Source organism: Nerophis lumbriciformis, linkage group LG18 (genome assembly GCF_033978685.3).
Source record: "Nerophis lumbriciformis linkage group LG18, RoL_Nlum_v2.1, whole genome shotgun sequence".
In the NCBI taxonomy this organism is placed as follows: Eukaryota; Metazoa; Chordata; class Actinopteri; order Syngnathiformes; family Syngnathidae; genus Nerophis; species Nerophis lumbriciformis.
Genome location: NC_084565.2, coordinates 12,012,909 through 12,038,529, shown reverse-complemented (window position 1 = coordinate 12,038,529; position 25,621 = coordinate 12,012,909). Strand labels below are relative to the sequence as shown.

The 25,621-nt window shown below is 41.2% G+C and overlaps 1 protein-coding gene across 2 annotated transcripts; it reads left to right on the top strand.

Annotated features, from left to right (window-relative positions):
- The first annotated feature begins 5,793 nt into the window (after positions 1 to 5,793).
- On the top strand, positions 5,794 to 25,218 carry LOC133617586 (ADP-ribosylation factor 3). 2 transcript variants are annotated; one of them, XM_061977640.1, is made up of 5 exons: positions 5,794 to 5,876; positions 14,496 to 14,678; positions 14,740 to 14,850; positions 14,942 to 15,066; positions 24,858 to 25,218. In XM_061977640.1, exons 2-5 carry the CDS (start codon positions 14,531 to 14,533, stop codon positions 25,017 to 25,019), a joined length of 546 nt encoding a protein of 181 aa, XP_061833624.1. In that variant the 5' UTR covers positions 5,794 to 5,876; positions 14,496 to 14,530; the 3' UTR covers positions 25,020 to 25,218. The 2 variants fall into 2 exon arrangements, with proteins under 2 accessions (XP_061833624.1, XP_061833622.1); XM_061977638.1 differs by having other exon boundaries at positions 5,802 to 5,876; positions 14,469 to 14,678.
- Positions 25,219 to 25,621: the final 403 nt, after the last annotated feature.

The following is a 25,621-nucleotide window of genomic DNA, read 5'->3' as shown; positions in this document are numbered from 1 at the left end:
CACACCAGCACGCTGCAGTAACTCGTACTCGACGCGGGAGGGCGCTGTGGTGCGTGTGGACGGCTTCGTCGACGCCACGTAAACTGCCCGCGGCTGCTGGCCAATCAGAACGCGCGATACTCACACTGCTGTCCTGCTCGTTTTTTTTTTTAATTTATTTTTTATTTTATTTAATTTCTTTATTTTATAAACCTTTATTTATAAATTGCAACATTCACAAACAATTGAGAAATTATAATAATCAAAATAAGTACAAAAACAGTATCAATCAACAAAAACAAAAACAAAGTGCAAAGCCATAGGCTCACACAAGTTCAGTAAATAATTTAAATTTGGAACACAGCCTCATCGTTTTCACAGCTTTTTGGTTGTTAGGGGTAGAGCAGGGGTGCTCACACTTTTTCTGCAGGCGAGCTACTTTTCAATTGATCAAGTCGTGGGGATCTGGCCTCATTCATATTATATATATAATTTATATTTACTTATTAATGAAATATATGTTTTTGTTAACAAGTTAAAGGTGTTTAATGATAATGCAAGCATGTTTAACACACATAGTTAATATTGTTAAAAAATTAAAGGTGTTTAATGATAATACAAGCATGTTTAATACATATAGTTAATATTGTTAATAACTTAAAGGTGTTTAAAGATAATACAAGCATGTTTAACACATATAGTTAATATTGTTAACAAGTTAAAGGTGTTTAATGATAATGCAAGCATGTTTAACACATATAGTTAATATTGTTAAAAAATTAAAGGTGTTTAATGATAATACAAGAATGTTTAATACATATAGTTAGTATTGTTAACAACTTAAAGGTGTTTAAAGATAATACAAGCATGTTTAACACATATAGTTAATATTGTTAATAAGTTAAAGGTGTTTAAAGATAATACAAGCATGTTTAACACATATAGATTCCTTTCTTTCATGAAGAGAAGAATATAAGTTGGTGTATTACCTGATTGTGATGACTTGCATTGATTGGAATCAGACAGTGGTGATGATAATGTCCGCATTTTCGAATGGAGGAGAAAAAAAGTCCTCCTTTCTGTCCAATACCACATGAAAGTGGTTGGTTTTTGGCATCTTATTTGTCCAGCTTCCGTACTCCTTTGTATACACTTTACAAGAAATACATTGTCGGCAAACTCCGTATGCTAGCTTGTGCACGCCAGCTTTCTGAGACTCTTACTTTGTTAGCGCAACTGTGCAACTGTGCAGTCGGTCTTTGTAGTTTTGACGACAGGTACGGCGCCAGAGTCTGTTGAAATAAAGTAAATAAAGTGTTTCTCGCCTTCCAGTCGGTAATTTTAATGAGCTGGCAGCAGCCAGCGTCATCTCAGAAGACCCTCGGGTGCCGTGAATGTCAATCAAGTGACGAAAGTGACGTCATAGTGAAGATTTATGATCGCTCATTTTTAGGACTATTTTTTTAATGCCTGGCTGGTGATCGACTGACACACCCTCCGAGATCGACCGGTAGATCGCGATCGACGTAATGAGCACCCCTGATGTACAGTATTCAAATGATGAATTCAGAATATGGAGTGATTTTTGGTCCAGAACATGTTTTGCTTTATTCGTTATTGACCTGTCGATTGCCACTTCTAGTACCCGAGGAGTTTAAACTGGTCACAACTTACAAGGCCTTCACAAAAAAATGTAAAATGTGGCTTATCAACGCCTACAGCTGCCAGCACTAAAAGATGAGCCTGTTTTGATGCCAAGATAAATGTTATGTTGTGACGTTGTATTTTATTTTTATTTTTTATTTTTTCTCTCTCTCACTTTCTTTTCTTTTCTTTTTCTTTTAAATTTGAATTTTACTGCCTTTTTTTACATCATGGCCAGGGGACTACAGATGAAAACTAGCCTTCGGGCTAATTCTGGCTTTTTAAACCATGTGTAGTCATGTGTTTTATGAAACTGCATTGTCCCCTTTGAAATAAACTAATCTAATCTAATCTAACCTACTTTATTTTGCATATTTTTTACATCAATTTTGTCATCAATCATTATACCTCGAAATTTGGTTTCATTTACTCTTTCAATTTCTATTCCGTCTATTTGTATTTGTTAGTTAGTTTACTTAATTATTTCTTCGGTCAGTGGTCAACAAAATAAACAAACAGTTGTACATTCATAAATTGACGATGTTACAGACCGAAAGGGTTTAGGCTGAAGTTGAGCTCTTATTTCGCCTAACGGTATGTCATGTTATATGAATTTGCCGTATTCGGCTGCAAAATTGTCCAACAAGAAGTTCACGTGCAAGTTTAACAACAAGAAAAAGAGTCAAAGCAGCACTTGTCTGATATTGCTATAGTGCTATCTCCAAATTGTCTCCACTCGCTTTACATCGGGAAGGCCAATGGTTGCAGAAAGTACAAAGTAATTTAATGCACTTTTAAGAAGAACCAAATGTTGAAACCGTGAGTCAGGATGGTGTGTGGAAAAGCTAAATGCCTGTGTCAGTCTCACATGACACGTTAAAGCAACAGTCTGTAACAAAGTTTTGCTACACAGTTACATAGCATACCGAATTTGCCCCTGACTTGTGATTTTGGTTGGCTATGCAAAAAGTCTATGACAGTAAAGAAGACTGACAATGTTCTATTAAAAACTTTCCCCTCAGGAAAATTCTGTGACTTATAGGGGAACATTATCACCAGACCTATGTAAGCGTCAATATATACCTTGATGTTGCAGAAAAAAGACTATATATTTTTTTAACCGATTTCCGAACTCTAAATGGGTGAATTTTGGCGAATTAAACGCCTTTCTATTATTCGCTCTCGGAGCGATGACGTCACAACGTGACGTCACATCGGGAAGCAATCCGCCATTTTCTCAAACAAACACCGAGTCAAATCAGCTCTGTTTTTTTCCGTTTTTTCGACTGTTTTCCGTACCTTGGAGACATCATGCCTCGTCGGTGTGTTGTCGGAGGGTGTAACAACACGAACAGGGACGGATTCAAGTTGCACCAGTGGCCCAAAGATGCGAAAGTGGCAAGAAATTGGACGTTTGTTCCGCACACTTTACCGACGAAAGCTATGCTACGACAGAGATGGCAAGAATGTGTGGATATCCTGCGACACTCAAAGCAGATGCATTTCCAACTGGGCTGGACAGATCAGCTTTCAGGAAAAGAGAGTGGATGAGGGTATGTCTACAGAATATATTAATTGATGAAAATTGGGCTGTCTGCACTCTCAAAGTGCATGTTGTTGCCAAATGTATTTCATATGCTGTAAACCTAGTTCATAGTTGTTAGTTTCCTTTATTGCCAAACAAACACATACCAATCGTTGGTTAGAAGGCGATCGCCGAATTCGTCCTCGCTTTCTCCCATGTCGCTGGCTGTCGTGTCATTTTCGTCGGTTTCGCTTGCATACGGTTCAAACCGATATGGCTCAATAGCTTCAGTTTCTTCTTCAATTTCGTTTTCGCTACCTGCCTCCACACTACAACCATCCGTTTCAATACATGCGTAATCTGTTGAATCGCTTAAGCCGCTGAAATCCGAGTCTGAATCCGAGCTAATGTCGCTATAGCTTGCTGTTCTATGCGCCATGTTTGTTTGTGTTGGCATCACTATGTGACGTCACAGGAAAATGGACGGGTGTATATAATGATGGTTAAAATCAGGCACTTTGAAGCTTTTTTTAGGGATATTGCGTGATGGGTAAAATTCTGAAAAAAACTTCGAAAAATAAAATAAGCCACTGGGAACTGATTTTTTAATGGTTTTAACCCTTCTGAAATTGTGATAATGTTCCCTTTTAACACAACATTTGTTGACATCATCATTACACAAAACATGTGTTGATTCCCAACACATTCGTTTTAAGAGTGTACAAAAAGACATCCATCCATCTTCTTCCGCTTATCCTGGACTTAATTATGACTTGCAAAACAATGACCCACCTCTGCCAAATAGCAGTATTTTAGTCTAGTTTTTGTCAAACCATCTTTTTAATTTGTTTATTTCTTCTGTTATTATTTGTATTAGCTTCTGTGTGTTGCCATATTTAAAACGTATTTCTGATAAATATATATTCCAAACATTACATAGACGTTTATGTCAAATGTTAAAAACATCCTTGTCGCGCATTGGCGTTGCTAAGCCTATTTTAGGGGGGCTCAAGCCCCCCTAAAATATTCTTAAGCCCCCCTAAATAATTTGGTGCTAAAAAAAATAATAAAAAAAACCTTGCTTGCGGTCCTGCAGGTGTACGAAGCACATTAGCACACAGCACTGCAGAACAAGAACGTGAACGGATGCAAAATGGACATAAGAAACTTTTTCAAGAAAGTAAGTATTCATCACTGCTTGTATTAAAATGTATTAGCTCCACTTTACACCAGGTCTGTGTTTGACAAAAAGTTACATTCCCACACTAAAACAATGCTGCTACTTAGTTAGCTAGTTAGCCTGAAATGCATCATGAAGGTCCTGGTTATTTATAAAGTTAAATATGCACTCTTTTTTTACTATTTGCTATCTTTGGGGTTACTTCCTTCTGGAGCATTTACACATGGAGGAGAACAGGAGCTGAGCTCATTTACGTATGACTATCATCAGTAGATAATAATAATAATCACTCCACAACCCCTATTGACCTGTAGGAGTCAGGGCAGAGGAGCACATAAAGTGAGAGGGGAGAGGCCTCTACTGGAAAGGTGAGTAGGAGAATAATGGTACATATAAATAAATATTAAAACAATTTTTTTTTTAAATGGCTTATCGATAAGCCATTTGTTTTATTTATTTCTGGGTGGATCATGTTGACTATTCTTTCTTTCTTTCTTTCTTTCTTTAGTTTATTTCGAACATGAACACACTTACATCATAATACATCACACAATTTCATATCATTTCATTTTACATCATGCCCGAAAAGGAGTAGGAAGAAGCAAAGCTTATTCAATCCTACCCCTTTCCCACTTCAAAGCGTTTACAAATATATAGAATCATTTACTGACCTTTTTATATAATAAAATAACATTTATGAAATAGTATACAACAGTTTTGTAATATGTAATTAATTAATTAATTCAGTCATTATTAACATACTGAGATGAAGAATATCTTATTTTCAATAAGGTTGAAAGTATTTCTCTTTGCTATTTGGGCTTATTGGACCCTAATTAGAATAAAAACTAAGAATCATCTTTTGATATGATGTACTTAGTCCAGAAGTACACAAACGTGTACTTATTGGACCTTAATTAGAATAAAAACTAAGAATCATCTTTTGATATGTACTTAGTCCATAAGTACACAAACGTGTACTTCATGTTTAGTGACATGCTAATTATTATTTTTACACTCTTTTTTTCCCCAAATTCCATTGTATGTTATACTCTTCTGACACCACCAGATAGCAGTATAAGTGTCCACATAAGCGGCCATAAGACCCCAATTCAGTAGTGTACACAATTAGGTCCTCCTAATTGTCAATCATTCTGGTGATGTTACGTAAGGACATATACATACATAAATACAAGCCATTTTTTATTTATTTATTTATTACAACGCCAAAATAGGCCTAACAACGCCAATGGTTGTAATTCTGTAGCACTTTGAGATTTGGAATCAAATGTAAAGTAGATTACAAATGCAATCTATTATATAAATAAATTATATATATATATATATATATATATATATATATATATATATATATTATATAAATAAATAATATATGTATATGTTGTAGCGTCCGTTAGGTATGTCGCTCCGCTCTCGCGAGATCTCGCGCTTTAGCCGAGGAAATCTCGCGAGAGGTCATCTAGCGAGCAAAAATAAGTAGTGACTCCTTCACACTCCCGACCGAGCGCCTTCCAATTGCTACACCAAGTAAGTCGCTGCTGTTGCTTATGATGTATTTTTTGTCCCGCGTCCATACCGTGTGTTCGGCATCCTTGTCAGCCGGGATGGAGACGCCGCGCGCGGCTGTGTGCCTGGAGGATGACCGCAGGTTGAATGGAGGTGATGGCTGCAACGACACACTTTGCCAAGCAACCGTCGCGTCTCGTCGATTTCAAGGCGACTAATAACGTTTGGTTGACAAAATAAGCCTTCGTCTTTGACGTTGAGGGTTCAATTGCGACAAGTTAACAGGAATGTGAATAATTTTGTAGCATCGGGGGCTAACCTAGCTAAGCTGGGTCACGGCATTACTGTACTGTACTGTACTCTACTGTACTGTACTGTACTGTACTGTACTGTAGGATGACCGGCTGGCATCCATCAGTGCTTGAAGAAATGGCTGAGGAAGAGTGTATGGATTAAATCAGTGGTTCTCAAACTTTTTTTGTCATCCCCCACTTTGGACAATTAGGGCGAGTTTTCAAGCCCCACCTGCCCCCATCGCCCCAACAGAACGCTAACGCCAAGCTTAACATTTTCAAATTTATTGAACATCAAGTAACATCAAGTTGTATACATTCAAACTCAATAACATAAAATAACATCAAGTTCAATAATAAATAAAATAACTGTGCAGCTGTGGTATAACTTGCCCATCCATCCATTTTCTACCGTTATAACTGTAGAATGATCGAGGGCGAGTTCTTGGTTTCTTATGTGGGTTTATTGTTAGGCAGTTTCATTAACGTCCTCCCAGCATGGCAACAACACACAACAACAGCAGTCACGTTTTCGTCTACCGTAAAGCAGTAAACAGCAATGTTGTGACACTCTTAAACAGGACAATACTGCCATCTAATGTACATGCATATGTGACATTAACATCTAGGGCTTTTAGAGAGTGCAGTGCACAACTGCGCACACAACAAGGAGACGAAGCAGAATTCATCATCAGAGAGGGTGTTCAGCATGGTTAGAAAAATAATGACAGAGAATAGAACAAGGATGGACAATTCAACCCTTAACTCAACAATGAGTAGATGAGTGTTATGTGTGTGTATATGTGTAAATAAATGAACACTGAAATTCAAGTATTTCTCTTATTTATATATATATATATATATATATATATATATATATATATATATATATATATATATATATATATATATATATATATATATATATATATATATAGCTAGAATTCACTGAAAGTCAAGTATTTCTTTTATATATATATATATATCCATCCATCCATCTTCTTCCGCTTATCCGAGGTCGGGTCGCGGGGGCAGCAGCCTAAGCAGGGAAGCCCAGACTTCCCTCTCCCCAGCCACTTCGTCCAGCTCCTCCCGGGGGATCCCGAGGCGTTCCCAGGCCAGCCGGGAGACATAGTCTTCCCAACGTGTCCTGGGTCTTCCTCGTGGCCTCCTACCGGTCGGACATGCCCTAAACACCTCCTTAGGGAGGCGCTCGGGTGGCATCCTGACCAGATGCCCGAACCACCTCATCTGGCTCCTCTCGATGCGGAGGAGCAGCGGCTTTACTTTGAGCTCCCCCCGGATGACAGAGCTTCTCACCCTATCTCTAAGGGAGAGCCCCGCCACCCGGCGGAGGAAACTCATTTCGGCCGCTTGTACCCGTGATCTTGTCCTTTCGGTCATAACCCAAAGCTCATGACCATAGGTGAGGATGGGAACGTAGATCGACCGGTAAATTGAGAGCTTTGCCTTCCGGCTCAGCTCCTTCTTCACCACAACGGATCGATACAGCGTCCGCATTACTGAAGACGCCGCACCGATCCGCCTGTCGATCTCACGATCCACTCTTCCCTCACTCGTGAACAAGACTCCGAGGTACTTGAACTCCTCCACTTGGGGCAAGATCTCCTCCCCAACCCGGAGATGGCACTCCACCCTTTTCCGGGCGAGAACCATGGACTCGGACTTGGAGGTGCTGATTCTCATCCCAGTCGCTTCACACTCAGCTGCGAACCGATCCAGTGAGAGCTGAAGATCCTGGCCAGATGAAGCCATCAGGACCAAATCATCTGCAAAAAGCAGAGACCTAATCCTGCAGCCACCAAACCGGATCCCCTCAACGCCTTGACTGCGCCTAGAAATTCTGTCCATAAAAGTTATGAACAGAATCGGTGACAAAGGGCAGCCTTGGCGGAGTCCAACCCTCACCGGAAACGTGTCCGACTTACTGCCGGCAATGCGAACCAAGCTCTGACACTGATCATACAGGGAGCGGACCGCCACAATCAGACAGTCCGAAACCCCATACTCTCTGAGCACTCCCCACAGGACTTCCCGAGGGACACGGTCGAATGCCTTCTCCAAGTCCACAAAGCACATGTAGACTGGTTGGGCAAACTCCCATGCACCCTCAAGGACCCTGCCGAGAGTATATATATATATATATATATATATATATATATATATATGTGTGTGTGTGTGTGAAATACTTGACTTGGTGAATTCTAGCTGTAAATATACTCCTCCCCTCTTAACCACGCCCCCACCCCCAACCGCGCCCCCCACCCCCACCTCCCGAAATCGGAGGTCTCAAGGTTGGCAAGTATGGTGAAACAGCACGGCTGTATGGTCAGCTCCCATTTCCTCACACAGTGCAGAGAATAGTCGCGCTTTCAGTGGTCGTGTTTTGATCAAATTTACCGCGCTCACATCTGTTAAAACCTCATTGAGTTCGGGGCTGAGCTGCCTTGACGCGAGTGCTTCCCAGTGAATAACACAGTGTGTCCAATGCGCATTTGGCGCAACCCTCTTTATTAGAGCCTGCAGCTTGTTTCTTGACCCTGCCATGGTCATTGCGCCATCAGAGCAAATAAGCCCACACAGTTTTCCCATTTAAGGTCGTGTTCTTTGAGGAAACTGTCCATTATCTTGAACAGCTCATCAGCAGAGGCTCTATTTTTGATGTATTTGCAAAACAGCAAATCCTCGCACAGTGACTCGCCATTCACAAAGCGGACGTATGCTATGAACAGGCAGTCTTTATTGCTGTCAGTAGCTTCGTCCACTTGTAAAGCAAAACGACTTTATTTTAATTTGTCTCCGAGTTGTTCCTCAAGATCACTTGCAATGTCGCATATACGTCTCGCAACTGTGTCGTTTGACAGTGGGACAGCTTTTCATTTTGCTGCGCTTGTCTCGTCAAGTTTGTTCCGCTTAGCCCCGCCCCCATTAGTTACTGTTGCTATGTCTGTCAAACTTTTGCTCCTACCTAGAAATGTAAAGCCTACAGGAAAAATAAGTAATTTACATTTATTTATAAAGCGGATTTCACAGACAGAATCACAAAGTGATTTACAGTGTGTATAGAAAATGAAAGCATAGTAAAAAAAAAAAAATCTAAAAAAAAAAAAATAAAAAAAAAATTAAAGTGAAATTCCCTCCCGTTCCTCGCGCCCCACCTGTCATGTCTCTATTCCCCACCAGTGGGGCGCGCCCCACACTTTGAGAAACGCTGGATTAAATGGTGACAGGTTGATGTTCCAATTCAGGACCATGGACAGGGCTGCAACTGGCTGGACCCCCAGGGCCCTGTGTCAAGGTGGCCCCCCTCCACCTCGTCCAAATCTCCCCAAACTTGCCCCAGTCGTTTGTGCTAATATATAACTAGTTTTATTTATTTATTTGTTTTACGTTATTAACGTTTTATGATTCATAACCAGCTCCATAAAACGTTCTAGAATATAATAGAATTGAAAGTACTTTATTGATCCCTGGTGGAAATTCAGCACCACAGTTCGCTCACAATAAACAATACACACTTTAGTATTTTTTACATGTGAATAATATAAATACAGTCTATTATACAGCATTATTCACATGTGAATAATATAAATACAGTTTATCATACAGCATTATTCACATGTGAATAATATAAATACAGTCTATTATACAGCATTATTTACATGTGAATAATATAAATGCAGTCTATTATACAGCATTATTCACACGTGAATAATACAAATACAGTCTGTTGTACAGCATTATTTACATGTGAATAATATAAATACAGTCTATTATACAGCATTATTCACATGTGAATAATATAAATGCAGTCTATTATACAGCATTATTCACATGTGAATAATATAAATACAGTCTATTATACAGCATTATTCACATGTGAATAGTATAAATACAGTCTATTATACAGCATTATTCACATGTGAATAGTATAAATACAGTCTATTATACAGCATTATTTACATGTGAATAATATAAATGCAGTCTATTGTACAGCATTATTCACACGTGAATAATACAAATACAGTCTATTGTACAGAATTATTCACATGTGAATAATATAAATATAGTTTATTATACAGCATTATTCACATGTGAATAATAGAGTATTATACAGCATTATTTACATGTGAATAATATAAATACAGTCTATTGTACAGCATTATTCACATGTGAATAATATAAATACAGTCTATTATACAGCATTATTCACATGTGAATAATATAAATACAGTCTATTATACAGCATTATTCACACGTGAATAATATAAATACAGTCTATTGTACAGCATTATTCACATGTGAATAATATAAATACAGTCTATTATACAGCATTATTCACATGTGAATAATATAAATACAGTCTATTGTACAGCATTATTCACATGTGAATAATATAAATACTGTCTATTGTACAGCATTATTCACATGTGAATAATATAAATACAGTCTATTGTACAGCATTATTCACATGTGAATAATATAAATACAGTCTATTATACAGCATTATTCACATGTGAATAATATAAATATAGTCTATTGTACAGCATTATTCACATGTGAATAATATAAATACAGTCTATTATACAACATTATTCACATGTGAATAATATAAATACAGTCTATTGCAGTGGTTCTCAAATGGGGGTACGCGTACCCCTGGGGGTACTTGAAGGTATACCAAGGGGTACGCGAGATTTTTTTTTAATATTCTAAAAATAGCAACTATTCAAAAATCCTTTCTAAATATAAATAAAAACCTATCTTTTTCCCCCCAAATAGTTCAAGAAAGACCACTACTAATGAGCAATATTTTGCACTGTTATACAATTTAATAAATCAGAAACTGGTGACATAGTGCTGTATTTTACTTCTTTATCTCTTTTTTTCTACCAAACATGCCTTGCTCTGATTAGGGGGTACTTGAATTAAAAAAAAATTCACAGGGGGTATATCACTGAAAAAAGGTTGAGAACCACTGGTCTATTGTACAGCATTATTCACATGTGAATAATATAAATACAGTCTATTATACAGCATTATTTACATGTGAATAATATAAATGCAGTCTATTATACAGCATTATTTACACGTGAATAATACAAATACAGTCTATTGTACAGCATTATTCACATGTGAATAATATAAATACAGTCTATTGTACAGAATTATTCACATGTGAATAATATAAATACAGTCTATTGTACAGCTTTGTACCGAGGATGTCGTTGTGGCTTGTGCAGCCCTTTGAGACACTTGTGATTTAGGGCTATATAAATAAAGATTGATTGATTGATTGATTGATTGATTCACATGTGAATAATAGAGTATTATACAGCATTATTTACATGTGAATAATATAAATACAGTCTATTATACAGCATTATTCATGTAAATAATATAAATACAGTCTATTATACAGCATTATTCACATGTGAATAATATAAATACAGTCTATTATACAGCATTATTCACATGTGAATAATATAAATACAATTTATTATACAGCATTATTTACATGTGAATAATATAAATACAGTCTATTATACAGCATTATTCACATGTGAATAACATAAATACAGTCTAATATACAGCATTATTCACATGTAATTTAGTAATTCATAACTAGCTCTTATAAAAAATTCATAACATAAATACTATGATAGTATTTATTGCAAATGTATTGCGAATCCAATTTTATTGTGTTTGCGAGCAAAAACAAAACATACTGTAAACAGAGTGCCTGTGAGGATCCACTTGTGTTTTCAGCACCCTTGAGTTTGTGTTGTTTTTAGTTGCCATGGCGGCAGATTACTTTCACCTGCCTCTGATCGGTGTTCGGAACGCTCACCTGATCCCGAGCACTGATCAGACATCTATTTAGTCCATGCCCTGGCATCACTCGGCCTGGTGGTTTTGCTTGCTCCCCTGCAACAAGTCACGTTCCCGTTTAACGCTTCTAGTCTGTATTTTTACATCTTTTGGCTATCCTTCTTGTTTTCCGTGCCGTGGATAAATATTTTCTTCTCACCTGCAAGCCGCTTCCTGACATCCCTCTGCATCTTGACAAGACGACCCTATGCCTGGACAGCATAACAGTGCCAAGATTTCTATTTGAGGAATCGAAATTAGTCAAGTTTCATCTACCAAGCTTCTAGGTATCCTAGTGGATGAAAAATAGTCATGGACAGAACACATACTGTAGGTTCAGTAAACAACAAAGGGTAGAAATATGGGGAATTAACTACAAAAGTACACTTCATTCATTAACTGTGTTACAAAAAAGATCAGTTAGAATAATACATAATGTTGGATATAGAGAACATACAAAACCCTTATTTACTGAATCAAAAATACTGAAATTCCACCACATAGTGAATTTGCAAACAGCTAAAATGATACACAAAGCAAACTATAATCTGCTGCCCAAGAATATACAACAATTCTTCTCAAAAAAAGAGGAGAAATATAATCTTAGAGAAAAATGTAATTTAAAACATTTGTATGCACGTACAACACTTAAGACCTTCAGTATATCAGTATGTGGAATTAAATTATGGAATGGATTTTCAATCAATGTGCCCTATTTAATGTGGCCTGTCACATTATTTCACGTGGTCTGCCACTTCATTTAATGTGGCCCACCAGGTAATTGTGAGGGCAGCCATGATTGCGATGTGGCCCTCGATAAAAAACGAGTTTGATACCCTTGCCTGGGAATGTAGGACGTTCAGCTGCAGTTCTGAGGCCATTGGCGAGAATTCAGGCTAATGTTTGTGAACAGATTTGTGCTGCAGCCTGGAGTCACGGCATGGACATGCTTCTCTTGTTATAAATAACTGTGGTATCAACGACTGTGATATTAATGATTGTGATAATAATGACTGTGTATCTGTGCGTGGAATATTCAGCGAGACATTTCATCGCGGTGTATTAAATATTGAACAAGAGATAGAATAGAATGGACTTTATTGTCATTATATTTGCATATAACGAGATTAAGGACTCCAACTTAAGGTGCGGTCGTGGAAACAAATATGGGGTAAAAATAAATAAATAATGTCACGTTCAAACACTGAGGACATCTATTAAACAAGACAAAAGGCAAGGAATCAAACAGAGACAGAATTCAATTTGGACTCAATTGAGGAGAGACGGCGTCGACCTGTAACCTCTTACAGTGTCTTAGCACGCTCTGACGAAGAAGGTTTTCGTCTCCTCTTTTATTTAGATGTTCAATGTTCACGCACCAACCCATGTCACAGCAGGAATGGGAAGTATGTAAAACAGTCATTGTTTTCGGTCACATTGAAGACCAAGAAGAGGATGTCTCGGGCTTGGGCTCTTTTTGGATCCAGCTGGGGCAGGTGTTGGAGGACAATGAATAACCCCTCCCGTCTCCTGACCACAGTTGCTTCAAGAGGGCAGCGGGTCGTAAATAGCGTTGACTTCAAAGAGAGTTCCTCTGGAAGTTGAGCAGATCCTGCCATCTGTCCGTGTTGAAATCACAGTGGAGTTTCACGAGCCTTCTTCCTCTTGTTAGGCCTCGAAAGACAGCCTTCATCTTCTTATCAGGAACATAATGTAATACGTTTCTTTTGTGATAACTTACAAACAATTATTCCAACAAATAATAAAATAAAATAAATTACACAACAGGCAATAAAGAAAAAAACTAACAATTGAAATAAACAGACTACTATCCAATAAGAATAATAAGCAATTCTGTACAATATACAAAACACTATAGAAATACAAAATACTGTACAATATACAGAACAAGACAAGAGTACCGGAGTAATAAGTAACAATCAGTGTCGGACGTATTGCACTCGAAGGGTAATATTGCACAGTAGGGTATTGTATAGGGGTGAATTATTATTATAAGTTAGAGTTGAAGATGGTGACAGCTCTGGGAAAGAAGCTGTTTCTGAGCCTGTTTGTTCTGGCTCTGATGCACCTGTAGCGCCTGCCCGATGGTAGCAGGTGGAACAGGTGGAAGCCAGGGTGTGTGCTGTCCTTGGTAATGCTTTTTGCTCTGTTGAGGCAGCGGGAGTTGTGTAAATCCTTCAGGGAGGGGATGATTTTTTGTGCAGTCGACTTTATGACCCTCTGAATCGCCTGTTTGTCTGCATCAGTGCAGCTGGCGTACCACACTGTTATGGAGTACGTCAGCAGGCTCTCGACAGCTGAGCGATAGAAGGTCACCATCAGCTGCCTCTCCAGTCTGTTCTTCCTCAGCACCAGATGCGACCTTTTGCAAATGTGAGAAATTTATTGGCCCTTTGTTTTTCCCAAGCGTTCTCCCTTTCTCTCATCTCTTAAGTCACCAATCCCAACATCGAGAACCATCCGTGAGCCATGGGAAACATTTTTGGGAATCTGTTGAAGAGCCTTATAGGAAAGAAGGAGATGAGGATCCTGATGGTGGGTCTGGATGCGGCGGGAAAAACCACCATCCTGTACAAGCTCAAGCTGGGGGAAATAGTCACCACCATCCCAACCATCGGTACGTGCACACGTTGTGTGTGTGTGCTGCAGTCGCCGTACAACTTTGGCTTTGTTCTCAGGCTTTAATGTGGAGACAGTGGAGTACAAGAACATCAGCTTCACTGTGTGGGATGTGGGTGGGCAGGACAAGATCCGTCCCCTCTGGAGACACTACTTTCAAAACACACAGGGTGAGCTGAATGAAGCAGAGGAAGCATGGACACTGACTGCATGCTCCAGAAATGCTAAATTTTTTTTTTCCTTCTTTGTTTTTTTTTCTAGGTTTAATCTTCGTGGTGGACAGTAACGACAGAGAGCGCGTCAACGAGGCGAGAGAGGAGCTGATGAGGATGCTGGCTGAGGATGAACTGAGAGATGCAGTGCTTCTTGTGTTTGCGAACAAACAGGCATCTGAATACACAACATACACACAAAGGGAGTTAGGGGGACAAAGGGGACATGTCCCCTGCACATTTTCACAGTTTTTGTTCCCTGCACTCTTTAAAGTAAACTTTTGACCACAACTTTTATATATATATATATATATATATATATATATATATATATATATATATATATATATATATATAAAAGTTGTGGTCAACCACAACTTGTATATATATATATATATATAAATAAAAGTTGTGGTCAAAAGTTTATATATATATATTTATATATAAAAGTTGTGGTCAAAATATATATGTATTAGGGGTGTAAACCTTTGACCACAACTTTTATATATATATAAAAGTTGTATGTATATATATATATATATATATATATATATATATATATATATATGTATATATATATATATATATATATATATATATATATGTATATATATATATATATATATATATATATATATATATATATATTTATATATAAGTCAAAAGTTTACACCCCTAATATATATATATATTTTGACCACAACTTTTATATATATATATATATATATATATATATATATATATATATACATAAAACTTATATATATATATATATATATATATAAATAAAAGTTGTGGTCAAAATATATATATATTAGGGGTGTAACGGTACACAAAAATGTTGGTTTGGTACGTACCTCGGTTTAGAGGTCACGGTTCGGTTCATTTTCGGTACAGTAAGAATGTTTTGGTTATTTATTTACCAAATTTGTAAACAATGGCTTTGTCCTTTTAACATTGGGAACACTATAATAATTCTGCTCACGTTAATCAACATTAAACTGCCTCAAGTTGTTGCTCAGATTAAATAAAATGACAAAACTCTTCTACATATAAAAAGTGCAACATTAAACAGTTTCAAGTCAACTCATCATGCTTAATTTATTACAGCATTTGGGAAGCCTGTAGTTGATTTATTATGTAAACATACTTGCCAACCCTCCCGGATTTTCCGGGAGACTCCCGAAATTCAGCTCCTCTCCCGAAAACCTCCCGGGACAAATTTTTACCCGAAAATCTCCCGAAATTCAGGTGAAGCTGGATGCCACGCCCCCTCCAGCTCCATGTAGACCTGAGTGAGCACAGCCTGTTTTCACGTCCGCTTTCCCACAATATAAACAGCGTGCCTGCCCAATCACATTATAACTGTAGAAGGATCGAGGGCGAGTTCTTGGTTTCTTATGTGGGTTTATTGTTAGGCAGTTTCATTAACGTCCTCCCAGCACGGCAACAACACACAACAGCAGCAGTCACGTTTTCGTCTACCGTAAAGCAGTTCGTCTGCCGTAAACAGCAATGTTGTGACACTCTTAAACAGGACAATACTGCCATCTACTGTACATGCATATGTGACAATAACATATATGGCTTTTAGAGAGTGCAGTGCACAACTGCGCACACAAGGAGACGAAGCAGAATGCATCATCAGAGAGGGTGTTCAGCATGGTTAGAAAAATAGTGACAGAGAATAGAACAAGGATGGACAATTTAACCCTTAACTCAACAATGAGTAGATGAGTGTTATGTGTGTGTATATGTGTAAATAAATGAACACTGAAATTCAAGTATTTATCATATATATATATATATATATATATATATATATATATATATATATATATATATATATACGTAAAAGCCAGTAAGTTAGAATATTTTGAAAAACTTGATTTATTTCAGTAATTGCATTCAAAAGGTGTAACTTGTACATTATATTTATTCATTGCACACAGACTGATGCATTCAAATGTTTATTTCATTTAATTTTGATGATTTGAAGTGGCAACAAATGAAAATCCAAAATTCCGTGTGTCACAAAATTAGAATATTGTGTAAGGCTAATACAAAAAAGGGATTTTTAGAAATGTTGGCCAACTGAAAAGTATGAAAATGAAAAATATGAGCATGTACAATACTCAATACTTGGTTGGAGCTCCTTTTGCCTCAATTACTGCGTTAATGCGGCGTGGCATGGAGTCGATGAGTTTCTGGCACTGCTCAGGTGTTATGAGAGCCCAGGTTGCTCTGATAGTGGCCTTCAACTCTTCTGCGTTTTTGGGTCTGGCATTCTGCATCTTCCTTTTCACAATACCCCACAGATTTTCTATGGGGCTAAGGTCAGGGGAGTTGGCGGGCCAATTTAGAACAGAAATACCATGGTCCGTAAACCAGGCACGGGTAGATTTTGCGCTGTGTGCAGGCGCCAAGTCCTGTTGGAACTTGAAATCTCCATCTCCATAGAGCAGCTCAGCAGCAGGAAGCATGAAGTGCTCTAAAACTTGCTGGTAGACGGCTGCGTTGACCCTGGATCTCAGGAAACAGAGTGGACCGACACCAGCAGATGACATGGCACCCCAAACCATCACTGATGGTGGAAACTTTACACTAGACTTCAGGCAACGTGGATCCTGTGCCTCTCTTGTCTTCCTCCAGACTCTGGGACCTCGATTTCCAAAGGAAATGCAAAATTTGCATGGTTGGGTGATGGTTTGGGGTGCCATGTCATCTGCTGGTGTCGGTCCACTCTGTTTCCTGAGATCCAGGGTCAACGCAGCCGTCTACCAGCAAGTTTTAGAGCACTTCATGCTTCCTGCTGCTGACCTGCTCTATGGAGATGGAGATTTCAAGTTCCAACAGGACTTGGCGCCTGCACACAGCGCAAAATCTACCCTTGCCTGGTTTACGGACCATGGTATTTCTGTTCTAAATTGGCCCGCCAACTCCCCTGACCATAGCCCCATAGAAAATCTGTGGGGTATTGTGAAAACGAAGATGCAGAATGCCAGACCCAAAAACGCAGAAGAGTTGAAGGCCACTATCAGAGCAACCTGGGCTCTCATAACACCTGAGCAGTGCCAGAAACTCATCGACTCCATGCCACGCCGCATTAACGCAGTAATTGAGGCAAAAGGAGCTCCAACCAAGTATTGAGTATTGTACATGCTCATATTTTTCATTTTTCATACTTTTCAGTTGGCCAACATTTCTAAAAATCCCTTTTTTGTATTAGCCTTAAGTAATATTCTAATTTTGTGACACACAGAATTTTGGATTTTCATTTGTTGCCACTTCAAATCATCAAAATTAAATGAAATAAACATTTGAATGCATCAGTCTGTGTGCAATGAATAAATATAATGTACAAGTTACACCTTTTGAATGCAATTACTGAAATAAATCAAGTTTTTCAAAATATTCTAATTTACTGGCTTTTACCTGTATATATATATATATATATATATATATATATATATATATATATATATATATATATATATATATATATATATATATATATATATATATATATATATATATATATATATATATATATATAGTGGTACCTGATTCTCACCAAGACACAGGATTGGGTTTGTAGCAAGCCGAAAAGGGCATTTATTGTACAAGTCTTTTTAGGAAGGGCGGGGTGTGGAAGTAGCAAACTTAAAGTGTCCATTAATAAACATAAATATCTCCCATCTGGGGCTCTCAGTCCTTCACACAGCACACTTCTCTAAAGGTCAAAGGTTATTGCCTATAAAACAAGAGAAACACAATATAAGTAAAACATTTCACCAGTAATGTCTTTAGTGGGGAAATAGTGGATGTCTCACTCACCGCCTGATGCACCTGCCTTGACACAGAGGAGAGCCAGACCTGAATGAGGCAGAGTTAAGTATGGTTTGTAGCTGGGCCCCACCTGGCCGCACAGCTGGTGTCACTTCAGGCTGATTGAGCAGGTACAGGGGAATGTACCGCCCCTCGATGATGCGGCCAAGACTGGGGCGTTGTCTTCCGTGTTCCACTCTGCCTCCATTCCCTGGCTCGTCCCCTGTGAGGTGCCTACCTGTCAGGCGGTGCTTGAGCGAGACTCCACATATCCCCCCCCCTAAGCTTGCCGGTCGGTCCGGGAGCTTCTTTGTCCTCTTCATAGAGGCGGGACATGGCGTCTGCATGTGGGATCGCCTTCCCAGGCCGATATTCCACGGTGAAGTGGTAATTTTGAAGTTCCAGGAACCAGCGTGTGACGCGATCGTTTCGGTCCTTATTTGTGGACATCCACTTCAAGGGGGCGTGGTCTGTCACCAAGGTGAAGGTCCTACCCCATAGGTAGTAGCGGAGGTGGTGTATGGCCCACTTGATTGCCAAGCACTCCTTTTCTACTGTGGCATAATTTCGCTCATGGCTCTGGAGCTTCCTACTAATAAATGTCACTGGGTGCTCTTCTCCGTCCACGAGCTGGGCGAGCACGGCTCCAATGCCCGTGCCTGAGGCGTCAGTGTGGAGGATGAATGGCTGGCTGAAGTCGGGGGCTTTCAACACCGGTTCTTCACACAGGGCTTTCTTCAACATCTGGAAGGCAGTCTCGGCCTCAGCCGTCCAGGTGACATGCTGGGGCAGTTTGTTCCTTGTCAATTCATACAGTGGCGTTGCAATCGTGGAGAAATTTTTAATAAACTTTTGATAATAGGATACCAGGCCAATAAAGGATTTTACTTGCTTTTTCGTCAAGGGGCGGGGCCATTCCTTGATGCGCTCCACTTTGCGGGCCTGGGGTTTCACGCAGCCTCTTCCTATAGTATAACCGAGATAATCCGTCTCAGTCAGACCCACTCGGCACTTTTAGCGTTGACAGTCAGTCCTGCACGTCTAAGGGCTCCTAGGACCGCGTCGAGATGCTGGAGATGGAGAGACCAGCTGGTGCTATGAATCACAATGTCGTCCAAGTAGGCGGCTGCATATTATTGGTGGGGTCGTAGAATTCTGTCCATCATCCTCTGGAATGTGGCCGGGGCCCCGTGGATCCCGAAAGGCAAGACGGTATATTGGAACAGCCCCTCTGGTGTGGAGAAGGCCGTTTTAGGTTTCGCCCTTTCCGTCAATGGCACCTGCCAGTAGCCCTTGGTCAGGTCCAGGGTGCTGACGAAGCGAGCAGGGCCAAGCCGCTCTATCAGCTCGTCTACTCTGGGCATGGGATAAGCGTCACACAGTGATATCTCATTCAATTTACGAAAGTCATTACAGAATCTTAGGGACCCGTCGGGTTTAGGAACAATGACAATTGGGCTTGACCATGGACTATGGGATTCCTCTATTACTCCAAGGTCCAACATTTTCTTTACCTCCTCTTTTATAGCCGCCCGCCTGGCTTCGGGAATTCGGTAGGGCCTTTGTCGTATCACCTTTCCTGGTTTGGTCTCAATGTCATGGTTGATCATCTTGGTCCTTCCTGGCAGTTCAGAGAGGCGGTCCTGGTTCCGTCCCAGAAGTTCCTTCACATCCTGCTTTTGTGACGGGGAGAGGTCCTATCCTATAGGTACCGGGGTAGTGGTCTGGGGAGAGGGTGCAGTTAAAAAAGCAGCAGATGGCAGCGGCTCGGCCGCGTGCCATTTTTTCAAAATATTCACATGGTAAACTTGGTGACCTTTCCGCCGGCCTGGCTGGTTTACCTTGTAGTTGACGGGCCCCATTCTCTCAATTATCTCGTATGGCCCCTGCCATCTGGCCAAAAACTTGCATTCGCTGGACAGTACTAATACCAGCACTTTTTCCCCCACCTGGAACTCTCGGAGTGTGGTACCTCGGTTGTACGTTCTTGCCTGTTCTCTTTGGGCTTTTTCCATAGGTTCTCTTACCATGGGCCAGATTTTGCGAGCACGGGCTTGCAGTTGGGCGATATGGTCAATCACACTGCGGTGTGGCGAGGGTTGGTTCTCCCAGGTTTCTTTTGCAATGTCCAGCACGCCTCGAGGACGTCGGCCATAAACTAGTTCAAATGGAGCCACTTGCCAGTGGACGCCTGGGGCACCTCTCTGATGGCAAAGAGGACATATGGAATAAGATGATCCCAGTCTTTCCCGTCTTCGTCGGCTACTTTTTTTAGCATCTTTTTCAACGTATAGTTGAAACGTTCCACCAGGCCATCTGTCTGAGGATGATAAACAGATGTTCGTATGCGTTTTACTTTTAACCATTTGTAGAGCATGGTTAGCACTTGTGACATGAAACATGTGCCCTGGTCCGTTAAAATCTCATCTGCAATTCCCACTCGGCTAAACATCATAAATAGTTCATGTGCTATAGCTTTGGCTGAGGCTGTGCGTAATGGTACAGCCTCAGGATATCGGGTGGCATAGTCCAGTATTACCAGTATGTAGCGATGTCCTCTGGCTGACTTTGGGAGTGGTCCAACGATGTCCATTGCCAGACGTGAGAACGGGGTGCTGATGATGGGGAGCGGGACCAAGGGGTTTCGATAGGTGGGTCTCGGTGCATTCTTTTGGCATTCGGGACAGCCCTTGCAAAAATCTTCTATGGCTCGTTTCACACCGGGCCAATAGAAGCAGGTTATTATGCGGTCATACGTCTTTTGTACACCTAGGTGCGCTCCCAGCTGATGTGTGGGCAAGATAGAGCACTCGGGAGATATGAGACTTAGGCACCAGCAGTTGCTCAATTATGTCCCCGCTCTTAGTTAGCACCCCTCTATACAACAGGCCATTTTTAATCAGAAAATACGGTGAATTAAGTGCACTCACCCCTTCACATTTCTGTCCGTCAATTTCCACGACTTGCTGTCGGGCCCAGCTGAGGTTCTGATCATTCCACTGGGCAGTGGCAAACTCGCCCGTTTTTGGGTTGACGCTCTCTTCTGGTACGGGGAACTCCACAAAGGGGTCCCCTTCCTCTTCTGCCTTCTCCTCCTTCCTACTCTCCCGTCGCTCCTCTTCAGCCGAACTGTCACTCTGTGGGGCCCCTGACGAGGGCCTAAACGCGGGGCAGGCTGCAAGCGGTCTCATACTTTTGAGTCCATTATTGCAGCGGCGACGCTGCCGTGGAACGGCACCTGGGATGAATCCCGGGGTCCAGTAACGGCCAAAGAGTACGCAGTCGGACCCGATGAGTAGTGGGACAGGCAGGTTTGATACCACTCCAGCTGGTACCAGTGCATCACCTCGGAGTGTCTGAATGTGTATGTGGCTCACCGGATACTGGCGGACATCTCCATGTACACACGTCACTGGGACGGTGTCTTTGCTGAGGGGTCCGGCAAAGTCAGCGTGTACCAAGGTCACAGCGCTCCCACTGTCCAGCAATGCATGTGCATCGGTCCCTCCGATCTTTACTGGGAGACTGGCATGTTGTCGTCGTCCACTCCCCGTGTGGAGGCATGGTTTGCCTGCATCTGAGCTGGGGGCTGTGGCCATGGAGACATCACGGTCGCGTTCCGGGCACGCCCAAGACATGTGGTCCGGGTGTCCACACACATAACATTTCCGATGTGGGGCCAACTGGGTCTCTCGGGGGCAGCGCCCTGATGTCGGGGTGGGGATGGAGCTGGCGGTGGCGCTCTTCGGCGGTCGCGCCCTAGCTTCTCTTCCCCGGTGGCTCTGGCCGTTTCCATACGGGTGGCTCTCAGCATTTCCATGCTCACTTGGTGGTTCTCTAATAATGCCACCAACTGCTCCACAGTTAAAGGGCTTACTTGTGCGGCATACTTCCGGGCATCAGGCGGTAAGGCTCGGATACAGCGGTCTATCACCAGTCTATCTACAGAGGGGGGATTCCCTTCGCTTGTTAGCCAGCGGTGTGTTAGGCGGAGCAGTGCGGCTACCTGCTGTCGCGGGGGTTGTGTGGGCTGGAAGGTCCAGTTGTGATATCGCTGGGCCCTGGCAGGCAGACTGCACCCTTGGCTGTCGAGAATGGCTTTCTTTAGTTTCTTAAAGTCTTGAGCATCCGCCAAGGCCAGGTCGCTACACACCCGCTGGGCTTCTCCAGTGAGAAAAGGTGCCAGAATGGATCCCCATTCAGGTATCGGCCACTTCTCCCGGGCCGCAGTGCGCTCGAAAAGCTCCAAGTAGGCTTCCACATCATCCTCACTCGATAACTTAGTTAGGACTGCAGCGGGTGGCCGTGTACTAGCAACATCTTTAGCAATTTTGTTTTACTAATTCTTGTACCGCACCTTGAAGTTCAGCTTGGCTTTTTAACAAAGCACTCAGTGCTTCCGTGTGTGACATCATCAGAGGTTGACGTGAATCAGAGTACCTGCATTCTCCACCATATGTGGTACCTGATTCTCACCAAGACACAGGATTGGGTTTGTAGCACGCCGAAAAGGGCATTTATTGTACAAGTCTTTTTAGGAAGGGCGGGGTGTGGAAGTAGCAAACTTAAAGTGTCCATTAATAAACATAAATATCTCCCATCTGGGGCTCTCAGTCCTTCACACAGCACACTTCTCTAAAGGTCAAAGGTTATTGCCTATAAAACAAGAGAAACACAATATAAGTAAAACATTTCACCAGTAATGTCTTTAGTGGGGAAATAGTGGATGTCTCACTCACCGCCTGATGCACCTGCCTTGACACAGAGGAGAGCCAGACCTGAATGAGGCAGAGTTAAGTATGGTTTGTAGCTGGGCCCCACCTGGCCGCACAGCTGGTGTCACTTCAGGCTGATTGAGCAGGTACAGGGGAATGTACCGCCCCTCGATGATGCGGCCAAGGCTGGGGCGTTGTCTTCCGTGTTCCACTCTGCCTCCATTCCCTGGCTCCTCCCCTGTGAGGTGCCTACCTGTCAGGCGGTGCTTGAGCGAGACTCCACAATATATATAATAAAAAATAAATAAATATATATATATATATCTATAATTCACTGAAAGTCAAGTATTTCTTATATATACTTGGTGAATTCTAGCTGTAAATATACTCCTCCCCTCTTAACCACGCCCCCAACCACGCCCCCACCCCACCTCCCGAAATCGGAGGTCTCAAGGTTGGCAAGTATGTATGTAAATGTTATATTTTTATCAACATGTGATAGCAGGGACCCTGCCATTCAAAACTAGGCTGCTGCATTACTAATGATTAATGTAACTATAGCTGAAAAAATGCTACAATAGCAATAGGAGAGACTATTCATCCCTGAACACCATGGAGTTCATGTAGGCTTTATGATGCACTTACATTATTATATCAACTATCAGAGACAGAAACTCTTCATTTAACATAATGTCCTTTTTTGCTGCTTCAACACAGCTCAATCAACACAGAAAAAGGTAAAGTGAAATAACAGACAGACAGGGCTTTGCTGTCCGTAACCCACACACACACACACCGAAAAATGAGCTAACGTTACGCTAAAAGCGAATTAGCCTTCACCTCAAGCCAGGACTGCGAGCGAGCTGAGCTGCCTTTTATATTTCTAGAAGGTCAACGGACTCATAGTGATGTTACTAGTAGTTGACTGGGAGGTGTTTATTATCATTTGGGGAGAGTCCGCAGCCTGATGATTACCTGCTAAACGCTAAGCACTGACTACATGCGCTCTGAATACGCACTGCTGATTGGCTGTTACCGCTCTGTTTGTAACCAATCAGATGGTTGTGTGGGTGGGACAATGCTGGGTGCTGTGTAGAGGACTGACAGAAACAGAGGCAGAAGGAAGTGGAGGCGGCTACTTAATATGTTCGTGTGGAAACTCGTTCGGTACACCTCCGAACCGAACCGAAACCCCCGTACCGAAACAGTTCAATACAAATACATGTACCGTTACACCCCTAATATATATATATATATATATATATATATATATACACACACACAGTCCGGCCCCCGGCCAAATTGTTTTAACCCAATGCGGCCCCCGAGTCAAAAAGTTTGGGGACCCCTGCGTTAGAAGGTCACAATAAAGTACGCAATGATTCAAATATTCCACCGCCTGAAATGTTCTCTTGTTGACAGGACTTGCCTAACGCCATGAACGCCGCCGAAATCACGGACAAGCTGGGCCTCCACTCCCTGCGCCACCGCAACTGGTACATCCAGGCCACCTGCGCCACCAGCGGGGACGGCCTCTATGAGGGCCTGGACTGGCTGGCCAATCAGCTCAAGAACAAGAAGTAGGAGGACGGCGGACGTTCTGTCTGGTTATTTGGTACTGAGGGCGAGGGAGGGAAGGATTCTTAATTGTCCGAGCCCAGTTTTAACCACACACACACACACACACACACACACACACACACACACACACACACACACACACACACACACACACACACACACACACACACACACACACACACACACACACACACACACACACCTTACCTTCTTGAGACCTCAGAAAAATGCCAACCTCTTTAGGATCAGCCTTTCTATATATATATAAAGATGTGTATTTACAATATTAATAATATATATAAACTATGCAAATATTATTTTATTTATTTTAATTTAAAAAAATTTTAAATTTTGTTTTTGTTATTGGTTTCTAATCTTCATTATTTACTTCAAGTTATTACAGTATGTCTCTATATACATATATTTTTAATTAATTTGGACCAAAGGGGGCGCATTTCAATTTCTTACACACACTTGTTATTACATATGTTGGCCAGAAGAGGAGCACTTCAAATTTTTACACACACTTGTTATTTCATATGTTGACCAGAGGGGGAGCACTTTTAAAACCGACACACAGTCAATTTGAAAAATCCCTCCTTTTT

What these genes read in the sequence shown, in the direction of transcription:
- LOC133617586 (XM_061977640.1), top strand. Translation starts at nt 14,531, where the DNA reads ATGGGAAACATTTTTGGGAATCTGTTGAAGAGCCTTATAGGAAAGAAG. An exon ending in CTACTTTCAAAACACACAGG is followed by an intron (nt 14,851 to 14,941) that starts GTGAGCTGAATG and finishes TTTTTTTTCTAG; the next exon opens with GTTTAATCTTCGTGGTGGAC. An exon ending in TTGTGTTTGCGAACAAACAG is followed by an intron (nt 15,067 to 24,857) that starts GCATCTGAATAC and finishes TCTTGTTGACAG; the next exon opens with GACTTGCCTAACGCCATGAA.